Source organism: Lynx canadensis, chromosome D2, assembly GCF_007474595.2.
Source record: "Lynx canadensis isolate LIC74 chromosome D2, mLynCan4.pri.v2, whole genome shotgun sequence".
Taxonomy (NCBI): domain Eukaryota; kingdom Metazoa; phylum Chordata; class Mammalia; order Carnivora; family Felidae; genus Lynx; species Lynx canadensis.
In genome coordinates, this window is record NC_044313.2 from 54,839,908 (window position 1) to 54,851,634 (window position 11,727).

At 54.4% G+C, this 11,727-nt stretch overlaps 1 protein-coding gene across 1 annotated transcript; it reads right to left on the reverse strand.

The window, feature by feature from the left end:
• Positions 1-1,581: 1,581 nt before the first annotated feature.
• On the reverse strand, positions 1,582-11,388 carry CHST3 (carbohydrate sulfotransferase 3). Its single transcript, XM_030334240.2, has 2 exons — positions 9,340-11,388; positions 1,582-7,849 (listed from the first exon to the last, which is right to left on the reverse strand). The coding sequence occupies exons 1-2, from the start codon at positions 9,477-9,479 to the stop codon at positions 6,550-6,552; spliced, it is 1,440 nt and encodes a 479-aa protein (XP_030190100.1). The 5' UTR covers positions 9,480-11,388; the 3' UTR covers positions 1,582-6,549.
• Between the last annotated feature and the right edge of the window lie 339 nt (positions 11,389-11,727).

An 11,727-nucleotide genomic window follows, 5' to 3' on the forward strand; every position in this document is an offset into this window, starting at 1 on the left:
TGAAAGAATTCCACCCATAAAAATTGTTCTGAGTGAAGTCTGGTAAGCTGGGGCAAAGGAAAGCAGGACTTCTCAGAGCCTTTACTATGTTAATGGGCACTGTAACTTCCTAAGAGCCTCTAGGTGATCACAGTTCCTCCAAACATACTTGGGGACACACGGATGCAGACTCCAGTGCTGGGCCTGCTGTAGGCAGATGACACGGGTCCCTGCTGGTGATCCCACTGCTTCCCGGATGGATCCAGCTGACTGTCACTCCCTCAGAGACTCCCTGGGTATTTGGCTCCTTCCCAGGGTTGGGTAAGTTGGGACGTAGTGGAGGAAGATTCGGGAGCTCAAAAAGGGTCTGAGAGTGGAGAGGAAAGATGGTTCCAAGCCTGACTGGTGACTCAGGGGGTGAGTGGGTGGAGAGGTCTCCAGGCTTCTCTGCTCTATGATTATGGCAATTTGTTTCTCCAGGAGGTCATTTGTGGTAGGAAACATAGCCCAGAAATTAAACTAAATATACCCAGTGCCCAGAAGACTGGAGACAGCAATGGCACCTGGCTGGGGTTGGGGGGGTGGGCGGAGATACTGAGGTTGGAATGTCATGGTACAGGCCTGTATTTTAAGGATTGGGAGGAAAATGGTTTGAGGTTTCCCCTCCGCCAAGGCCTGGCCTGGGTGAAATGGTAGAGGTACATGTCTGAGTTTGGGGGAAAGGGTCCCGTTCCTTCATATTATGCCTCATTCTGTTGTGACCCCCCTCATTCCCCTCCTCTTTGCTCACCAATGGTCAGCCCTTCTCTGCTTCTTCATGGTTGCTCCTGTCCCCCCCAAACCCACACAGCTTTACCAGCTCTGTCTTCCTGGGCTCCAAAATGAACCTTCTCCCTTCTCCTTGGGGAAATGCCTACCAGGTGGCCGTTAGAAGACACAAGGGCCAAAGTCTAATTCGCACCGAAGTTATCACGACTGATGGAGCAATGGAATAACAATTTCAAAGGACTTCATTACATTTCTTAGCTGAAAGGGTCTTTAGCAATGTCCTCGTGTGGGTTTTGAGACCTTGTGAAGGTCAAGGGAATCTTAGGTGCCATTTCAACATGTGAAGCGGGTCAACATGCAGGTGCTCTGGGTGAAAGGGCACTGTCTACTCTTTCAGCTGAATTTTGGAACAGTTGCTGTAAACCACTGATTACACTCCCCATTCTCAAGGAAACTAGGGCTCAGATAAGGAAAGTGACCTGTCCAAGGTCATGGGGCCAGAAGTGGCAAATCTGGGACCTGTCCCCAGGTCCCCTGGCCTCTAGCCAATGCTCCTGTCTCTGCCCTGTAATTCCTGGGTATTCATGACTCGGACCTCACCCTTGCAGCCGGCTCCGAGCAGTCCTCACCGGCTCTGCCATCCTGGTAACATAAACGACCATCATCAACCGCCCCCTGCGCTTCGCCAGGCTTCCCTCTGTCTGTCACTCTTGGGGGGCTTACCTCTACCCTGCTTCATGTGAGAAGTCACCCCTTTTCCTACTGCCGCTAATTTTTTCTTGTTAATTTTTGATTGCTGCTGAGAACAAATGCAAAAGAAAGGCGGAGACACACTTCAGATTTTGCTCATTGCATGTTTTCGTTTTTAATTAAATAAGTCAAGTAAGCCATCAAGTGATGGGTTCACATTCTGTTCCGCAAAGCAGACCCTGACCGGCGGTGGCCGCCAGCTCTCTGAAGGGCAGCCCCTGCGTTTCCAGGAGACGGCAGATTGTAACCACGGCAAGGACATCTGGGACACCGATGGCAAGGGGGCGGGAGCAACGTACACACCATTATGTACACACCTTGGCCACACATGGCCACAAAGGGAGTGTCCCGTACCATGTGGCCATGAAACAGGACACAGGGTCGAGGTCTTGGCAAAAAAGACAGAGTTTGCAGGATCCAGGAGGGAGCAGGGGAGCCAGGCGAACTTGGCCTGACACATACAGACGAGATGGAGACTCCAGGGGTGCCCAGTTCAAGCCCAATGGTAGAGGAAGCAGGGTATTTTTCCCAAATGAAATACCTGGTCTACAGTATGAGCTGGGTCCATGGGGCTGGCACTGCATTCATATCCGTGGAAACACATACAACCAATTCGTCCCCCAGGAATATAGTCATGGAATGACAGAGGACACGGAGACCAAAGGATCTCAAAGCTCGTAAGACATCTGAATTTGCCAATTCTGCTTTGTCCTTTTGAGGTAAAGAGCAGCTTCCAGTATTCCTGAAACTGTGGGCAGCCGAGAGGCGATACGGTTGCATTCGGGAAGCCCTGGGCCTTCTGCCTCTTGTCCAGCTGGACCACGTCCTGGGAATTTTCACTAGCAAACCCACCACCAACCTGGGACCCCTGGATTTCAGCGGGTGCTCCTTTCACTTAGTACAGATCAGCAAGGCCTACTTGGTTTCTGCAGACATGCTTCCCCACCCTCACCTCTCCCCAACCCAGGAATCCATCCCCCCAGGACCTGCCTTTGTTCTCAGCCATGGGATTGGGAGCGAGGGATGGCCTCAGAGATGCAGCCGTCTGGTCTTCTGCTCCTGTCCTCCATAATCCAGGCCCTACAGGCAATTAAAATAGGCCCTAATGTGCGAGAGGACCACCAGGGCTGGAAGAGGCCTTCCGGGTCAGGACCAGACCACCTGATGCTCCCATCTTTAGACCAGGCCCCCATCTTCTGGGACAGGGATCCCCTGACCTCCTGTTGCATCTCACTCATCATCAGACAGGGCAAAGGACAGGACAGAGGTGGTGGGGAAAGATGTCACTGGAATGGGTTGGGTGGGCCCTCTGCTCTCAGGGGTCCGGTCGGCAGCTGCCCCATTAGACTGGCCTTTGGCAGTAGCTTCCAGGCTGAGCATACTGGCAGATGGGGAGTAAACTCTTCAGTAAACTTTTTTTTTTTCCTATTCGTTTATTTATTTATTTTCAAGTGTGTGTATCACATAAAGGGACCAAAGGCTAGAATTTGTTCATGTCTCTCAATCTCAGTAATAACTTGGTGATAACCCACTGCGGGAGGTGGGGGTGTGCCACAGAGTTGTGAATCTGCTTTCTTTCCTCTCTGTGGGGACTCAGGAACCCTGCTCCCCACCGACTGGTCCCAAAGACCCCTGCCCCCAACCTGGTGCCCTCATCCTCTCCGAGGTTTACAAACAAGGCCAGAGGAGAAGCCAGGAATAGGCAGCAGTGGTGACAGCCTGTGGGTGTTAGACACTACCCTGTCTCACCAAGGCCTGGAATGTTCTGAACTATTTATATAGGCCGGGCTAAAGAGGTCTTCATCAAGAAAAAGAAAATGAGTAAACACTCATTGCTGAATGGGCCTCTTGTTCCGGGGAAGCCGGCAGCCCCAGAGGTGAGGCCTCAGCTGCTCCCTCTGTCTGCGGGCAGGTGGACGCCATACAGGGGAGAGGCTCCTGATGGAGAAGTAAGAGTAGAGAAGCCCGGACTGGCCTCACTGGAAAAGGAGGCACTGGCCCAGCTGGACCACCTTCCTCAGCCCAGCTGCCTGCTGAAAACCACAAGTGCGTAACTCCAACCAGGCCCCCCATAGAATAAAGTCAGTAGTCGCCCCCACCCCGTCCTTCCCCAAACCCCGAGGGTTCCCGGGAGCATCGCCGAGTCCCAAGGCAACACTCGCTTGAGTTGTGCCCTGTTTCAGACACCAGGGCAAAGGTAATACAGCAGAAAGGGCCTTAAATGCCGCATCTTCAAATCAACAAGAAGAAACCAAGGTACCTCCCTAAACAACACCCTGGGGCCAGCACAACTCCGTGCCCTTGGTTTTAGTCTTGTGCTCTGAATCGTCTTCGAGTGTCCTTGTGTGTATGGAGTGAGTCAACGGTTTCTAGTATCATTTTGTCTTTCTTGATTTGGGTACAGCTTTGCGTCCCTGCAAAAAATAAGGTATTTTATGTCTCTTCTTTGTCACAAAATAAATAAATTAAGTCAACTTGCAGTGTACAAATTGTCAATGTCCTGAGAAGTCCCAAAGGTCCATTCTCCGCACAGTCCTCAGAGCTCAGGGGTGGAGACCTTGGCCGCAGAGGCATAGGAAGGAAGGAAGAAGTTTGCTGTCCACACCAGGAGGGCCCCAAGAGCCCCAAATGGAGGTACCTGCCTCCGTCCCTGCCCCAGCCCCCACCAACCACAGGTGGGGAACCGTGTGGGGAACAGTGTGGGGAGGGGAAAAACAGCTAGTGCTTCCGGGCTTCCAGAAACATCCTGGTCTCTCTCTGCCCCAGGGTCAAGTTTTCAGAGCTGGAGTCCCTTTGGACCCCAAATCAGAGCCAGCTCCCTGCACAACTTATTTCGGGACTGGAGAGCCTAGACTGGAGGCCTCCTTGAACGACTTGAAGTTCATGGAGACCCCGCAGCTCAAATGTGGTGATTGTGAGAGACCCCACAAAATGGTTACAGTCCTCACTGTCTCAAACAGCAGCTTCTAGCTGCTGGGCGGACACACTCCTCCCTTCCCCACGGCAGCACCAGCTGGACTCAGATCCTCTCTTTCCCTCGTGTCCATATTACTCAATCCAAAACTCAGCCCTCTGGGTTTGACAACAGGATAGATCTGACATAGAAGTTGTCCAGGAAATCAGAAACAGCCCTAGTGAACTGGGGCAGCTCTTCGAGTTCTGGGGTGGACTGAGCTCTGCTCCCCAGTTTGGGCTGGGGGTAGAAAAGGACCTCCACTGTGGGGGCATCTGCTGCTTGGCCATAGGCCCTGCCCCCCCAGGAAATGCATTTGGACCTGAAAGAGATGTTCAAATCTGGCCTCGTCTCAGGGAGAGGATGAGGGCTAATTTATGTTGCTTCTGGACACACAGCAAAGAACACTGGTGGTTTCTGAGATTCGTTCCACATGGGGTTCAAACAGAAACGCCCGTGGGGCACTGTGGGTTGCCATGTGGCCGCCCAGGCTCTGGTCCTTCTGGGAAAAGGCTCTTCCTCCTCCTCCTCTCCCTCCAGCAAGAGCCAGAGTGCTCCCTGCTGGTCCTCCCAGCCCCCTAAAGCCCAGATTGCTGTCACGCAGCACTTCTGTAGAAACAAAATAAAAAACATAGCCACAAAACAAGATACCAAACTATAAATAACTTTAAAAAAAAAAAAAAAAACACCCAGATAAAATACCCAGCCTACCCCAAGTTGAGCAACACTTTTCCCAGGGCCCTAAAAGGAGGAATTACAGATACGAACATGTAACCATGGTGACCAACCATGAGGTTGACCTCTGTCCCCTGTCTTCTCGGGGGAGGGGTATCCTGATGTGACTTCTCCCCCAAGGGCACTCTGCACTCTTCTGGGCCCTGCCCCACACGAGGCCTGGCTGGAAATGGCAGGACTCCTCAGCTGCCTTTTGCCTCCAGTCAGGCCTGAGGCAGCCTTCAAATATGGACTCGCTCTCAGGGAGCCAGTGGAGCTGGGACGGGGCCTTTGGGCTGCAGTCATGTGAGGACTGGCCACATCATTTCAAAACATCCTGCCTGCCAGCAGAGAGGATGTGAATGGGCCAGAGGAGGTAGCCAGGAGAATCTAAGGCGGGCAGGGGCCGCAGACTCGGAGGTTCCGTATCCACCGCTCAGTCCTAAACCCGGTCAGAACAGGGTCATGGCCCATGACTGTGTTTCCTTCCATGTCCCTAAATAATTCTAAAAACGTAATTAAAGGCTGCTCTTTAGGTGTGTGATAGTTCAATTCCGTGGGCATAAAGCAACAGGGAAGCCTGTGGTGGGTATGTGCGTAGGTGTGTGGACTTGTGTTTCTATGATGTTTCTGTGTCCGTGTCTGGTATATGTAGGTACCTGTCTTTTACACGCATATGTGTGCTTTGTAGTTCTACGCAGGGCTGATGTCAGTGACCCGCACAGCGATTCCATTCATGAAAATACTGAATCATTCTTCGTTGATAAGCCCTAGCTGTCATCCTCTGACATTCTGGGCTGTTCCAGCCCCTCCCCTCAGACCCATGCAGATTCCACACTGGATTGTGTAGAAATCCAGAGACTGACATGTGAACAGTGAGTACAGCAGGAGGTCTGACTGCGGCTGGTGGGTGCCCAAAGCCCCTTCGGGTTAAACATCTGGACTCTGGCCCACGGGGTCTACAGGCATTTATGTAGTTTTGGGTGTATGCTTGTGTGTGTGTGTGTGTGTGTGTCTGTGTGTGTGAGAGAGAGAGACAGAGACAGAGACAGAGACAGTGACAGAGAAAAAAAGGCTTGTCAAAAGTTCCAGGCCTGCGGGGAGTCTGCTCAGGAGACCGCAGCCCCTCAGGTCTGGGTCTGGCGGCCCTCACGGACGGGCACTGTCCTGTTCTCGGTGAGAGACCCCGGGCCCAAGGCTGCAGTGGGGGAGCTAGCTGGCGGGGGGCCTACTTCTACAGAAGGGCGGCCTGCCCCGCGCGTGGCCGCCGCCGGCCCGCCCTCGGCGAGAGCCACCGTGTCACCGCCCGCGGGGCGCTAGGGGGTGGTGCGAGGAAGGCAGGGCGGGCCTTTCACAAGGAGGGGCGCGCGCGGCCGCGGGCCCCCCTACGTGACCCAGAAGGTTCCGCGCTCCTCCAGCAGGCTGACGGAGCGGTTGGTGAGGGAGGCGGCGTCCCGCGCCAGCCGGTAGCCGAACAGGTGCATGGCCGGGGCGCAGGCGGCCTGCACCACCTGCGCCAGCTTGAAGGGCATGCTGAAGCGCCACTTCTCGAACTGCTCCGAGGAGTTCTTCTGCGTGGAGTAGATGCCGCTGCCGTCCTGGGCCGCCTGCGTGTTCCTCCGGATCCAGTCCTCCACCTGCGCCGTCAGGGGGATGCCGGCGAAGCTGTACATCTCGCGCGCCTTCTGCAGCGGCCAGCGCGCCACGTCCTCGTAGCGCACCAGCATGTAGCGGCCGCGCAGCCAGGCCGGCTGCCGGAGGCCCAGCTCGGCCGACAGCCGGATGCTCTCGCAGTTGCCCCTCAGCCGCTGCACCTCCTCCTCCCCCAGCCGCGCCTGCCCCTCGGCCAGCCACTTCTTCCAGCCCTCGTACTTGCCGGCAAAGGCCACCATGCGGGAGGCCAGCACGGCGCGCGGGTCGCGCACCAGCTGGATGACGCGCAGGTCCAGCCGGGGGTCCTCGGCCAGCGGCTGCAGGAACTCCAGCTGCCGGATGCGCACGGCCTTGAGGGCCATGTGCTCCTTGCGGCGGCAGGCCTCGGCCGCCAGCGTCACGTTGAGGGGCCCGCAGCGGCGGTTCTTGCAATGGTACTTCTCGAAGACCTTCTTGACGAAGGGCGTGCACACGGGGTCCTCGCACAGGGAGCGGCTGGAGCCGCGGCGGAACATGAACTGGGTCAGGTGGTCCTCCGGCAGGGGGCTGATGAAGTGCTCCAGCACGTACAGGTCGCACAGGAACAGCTGCTTGAGCACGTCGCGGTAGACGAGCGCCGAGCCTGCGGCGTTGGCGCCTCCCGACTCGAAGGACACGGTGCGCTCGATGTGCCACAGCGGCTCGAAGAGGTAGAAGATGTTGCCCTGCTGGTTGAAGAACTCGCCCACGAACGAGGAGCCGGTGCGGGTGGTGGCCATGAGGAGCACGTGGCGCCGCGGCCGGGCCTCGCGGGGTCGGGGTGGCTCCTTGGCCTTGGCCTCCGCCTCGCCCTGGGCCCCGGCGGCGGCCTCCGCTGCTGGCTCTACACCCAGCTGCAGACTGAGGTTTCGCAGGCGGCCCTGCAGCTGGGTGAAGGCTGAATCGAGCTCGCTCAGGGACAGAAGGGACGCATTGTCGGCCAAGATGAGGGCTGGGTCGGTGCTGTTGGCGTCTGCCAGGGGTTGTGGGATCTGCTTCAGCCTGTCTGACACCCTGGGGGGACAGAGGGAAATCGGAGTCAGTGAGTGACGGGGAACTCCATCCCTTGGGCACCCCTAAGCAGCCTGCAGGGCTGATCACCCAAAGCCTGTCTTAGCTGGGTTTCCCCTGAAGCAGACCGTGAGGCAAGGGTTTGGGTGTGAGTAGTTTATTTAGAACATGATCACAAAAAGAACTGGCAGAGAGGCAGAGAAGAGGGGTGGGAAGAAAAAAGTCGGTCTAGGGTGAGCGGGCTGTCCCCATGAGCAAACCAATCCCACTGGGGCACCTGGGAGGACGCACCTGAGGATTCTCTTGCCTAAGGGGTATCAAGCTCCCAGCTGGCCTTGGCTGAGGGCTGCTCCCAGAGGCATTTACTCCCTGCATTCCTGGCTTGCCGATGTACAGGTGGAGAGAAAGTTCTCTGGTGGAGAGCTGCAGAGGCTTGCAGCAGGATCCCGTGGGCACGAACTGGAACAGTTCATGCTGAGAAACTGCACAGTCCAGTTCTTAATCTATCCATGTGGCTGATGCTTTCTTGCAGGGGTTGTGCTGGGAGAGCAGGTCTAAGAAATCTTTGTACTCTGCAGGCTCACCAGCCTGCTTTGTAATCTGCAGGCTCACCAGCAGAGGCACTTACTGCACACAAAGGTACACTGCCAACTCCATGCGGCAGCATTCCCAGTGTAGCTGAGGTGAGTGCACACCCCTGGCGTTTAGCAATACACAACCTGAACAACTGCACATGGGAGGCAGCACCTGGTAGGCAGCCCCACCTACCAGGTATGTGTACCAGAACCCTGCCTTTCCATGGACTCACCCTCATCCATGGCTTCAGGCTGGTATAGGAGGTGTGCTGATAATGTGAGGCTTTATCCTAGCCAAGAAGTAAATTAGTAATAATAACCATGGTCAGCAAATACTAGAAACCAACTGCGCACCAGGCACTGAGTTAATGTTTTACATTTCCTCATTTAATCTTTACCAGGAAGACCCCATTGTTAGCCATATTTTTAAAATATTTATTTACTTTGTGTGTGTGTGTGTGTGTGTGAGAGAGAGACAGAGAGAGAGAGAACAAGTGGGGAAAGGCAGAGAGAGACACAGAGAGAGAATCCCAAGCTCTGAGCTGTCAGCATGGAGCCCAATGTGGGGCTCGATCCCACGAACCATGAGATCAAGACCTGAGCCCAAATTAAGAGTCGGACGGAGCCACCCAGGTGCCCCATCGTTACCCATATTTTACAGAAGAGGAACTTAAGACAGAGAAAGTGATTTTGTCCAAGCTGTCACAGCTAGTGAGGGCCGGAATCAGGATTCCAACCCAAGTTGCTTGAATCCAGAGCCCAAGTGTTACCCCTGAGCAGTGATGAGGACGTGCACATGACCCACTGCCTGGGCAGAGGAGGAGCCTGGTGACGACTGGTTGAAGAGCTGCCTTTGTAAGACATAGAGCCTCCACCCACCCCTCCCTGATAAGGAAGACGTGTGCTGGCACCCCTCACCTTGATATGATTTTATTTTCCTTTTCAATGAAGACAAAAACCACCACCACAAAAGCCAGGAAAAGGGCATATTTGCTCTTCATCCTCAGGCTGTGCAATAAGTCCCGGCAGTCCTGGGGGAAAGCGAGTCCTTTCTCCATGGGGAAAGGGGGGGGCCCGTGGGCGCTCAGCTCAGGAGCATCGCTCAGGACCTGGCTCCGCGTCTTCAGGTGGGGGACACCCTTGTCCTGTGAAGAGACAGGTGGTCAGGACACCCTTGTCTGGAGATGAGGAATGGAGAGGGGTTTTCCCACCAACTTCTGAAGGTCGTGGCCCTGCTTGACAGCCAGAACCCCAGAGCCACTCTCCCATAGATGAGAGAGCAAATCAAGTCATTTAAAACGCTAATCAGCCCTTTGATTAATTCCTCCCACTTCCATGAATTTATCCTTTGACCTCACACATAACTCAAGGGCAAGTGCATGGAAGAGTGTTCCATGTACTATAAATGTTTGAAACAAAAGACTACAAATACCAAAAAAAAAAAAAAAAAAAATGATGGAGGTGGACCTATAAACGCTGATGTTAATAACCTAATATATATATTAGATCCTTCACTTGGGTCCTTCCAAAATCCTTCTCGTGGCCTCAGCCTTTCACGTCTCAGCTTCCAGGAGCAGCCTCCCCCTGACTAGGTTAGGGGTCCCCTGGCCCCACTGCCATGCAGACTCCTATTAGTGCCTGAGACTGTCGTAAGGTGAGCCCACTTGTAATGACTTGTTCAATGCTGATCGTCCTTCGTGGAGTGCAGGGAGTTTGTCCCGACCCCTCATTATCCCTTAGCACTGGGCCAGGCACACAGGACATACTTATGCATGGTTGCCAAATGACAGAGTGGATAAAGGAACAAATGACCCTCAGCGGAAGATGTATATACATTTCTACACACATACACACACACACACACACACACACACACACACACACACCTGTCCTGCATCATGAGCCCGATTCCAGCATAACACCCTCCATCCCAAAATCTATCCCTTCTCCTTAAGGACCTTCATCCATGGGATACTATCTGCTCCAAGTTTGGAAAAATGACCTGGTGCAGTGCACCCAGGATCATCTCTCTCCCTCTCCCTCTCCCTCTCTCTCTCTCTCTCTCTCTCTGGAAAAGGTAGATTTTCCCACAGAAGCAGCTGACATCGACGTGAGGGAGAAGGAGGGCAGGAAGGCAGGTCCTAGGGTTGACCTTCATCACATAATGGAAGTGGCTAGAGGGACAGCCAAACCATCTGTCCTTTGGGGAAAACAGTGGGGCAGGGGCTCTGCAATACGAGGAGGCAGATGTGTAACCTGGCAGCCGAGTGGAGGGCCCTGGCTGCACAGGGTAGAGTGGTGCTGAGGCTTCCTGGATGTGGTTGGGTGGAGAGGGGCCCAGGGGGGAAGAGTGGTGTGGGGTCAGCTCCAGAGCAAGTGGAATACTCCTGCCTCTTCCTAATTCTTCTGGGCCTTTCCCCACACACTCATTAAACAACTATTTCCTGAGCACCCACTATGTGCCAGCCTCCGGTCTAAGCACTGGGGATACAAGCAGTGAACAAGCAGACCTGGCCCACAGCCCTCATGGGGCTTACGCTCTGGTTGGAAGGGCCATCTGGAATGATGTGGTAGCTGAAATTTACTGAGTGCTTACCACTCTGCCAGGTGCCGTGTTAAGCACTTGATTTGCATTTCCTCATCAGATCCTTACAGAAGTCCTCTTAGGTAGCAGCTATCCCATTTTACAGATGAGGAAACTGGGGTTGAGAGAGGTTAAATAACTTGTCGAAGATTCCTCCAGCAGCCGCCCTCATCACCCACCCGAGATCCAGGTCACTCGAGCCTCTCAGTGCTCCCCAGTCACCCCCACTGTAGCCCATATGGTTGGGCTTTCCAGCGGATGGTCTGTCTGTCCTCCTTTCCCAGACTCCGTGCCCCTTGAAGTAGAGACTAGCATCAGGAATGGTACCCAGAATATACCAGCTGCCAAAAAAAACCCACTACTGATCAAACCTTTCAAAGTTGATGCCTGGCTCAGTGCCTGGCAGGCTGTCAGCATGAGTGCAGAATGACAGAGCCAGGTTCCTCATACACCCTGTTTAGCCCAGGGTGGGGTGTGAGGCCGCCTGTCGCTCTGGAAGGGTGAGACCCAACAGAGTCTGCAGGGCAAAAGGGACTGAAATCTGACTTTCTGCCCTCTCATCTCTTGGCTGACAGTTGCCTGTGTCTGATGATGTGAGGGAAGCAGAAGGAGGTGAGACCAGAAGTCCTGGATTTTAGTCTTTCCTGCATGTCTGCCATGCTGTGCAACCTTGTATGAATGACTTAACCTCTCTGGGCCTCGGGTTCTTCACCTATAGCATG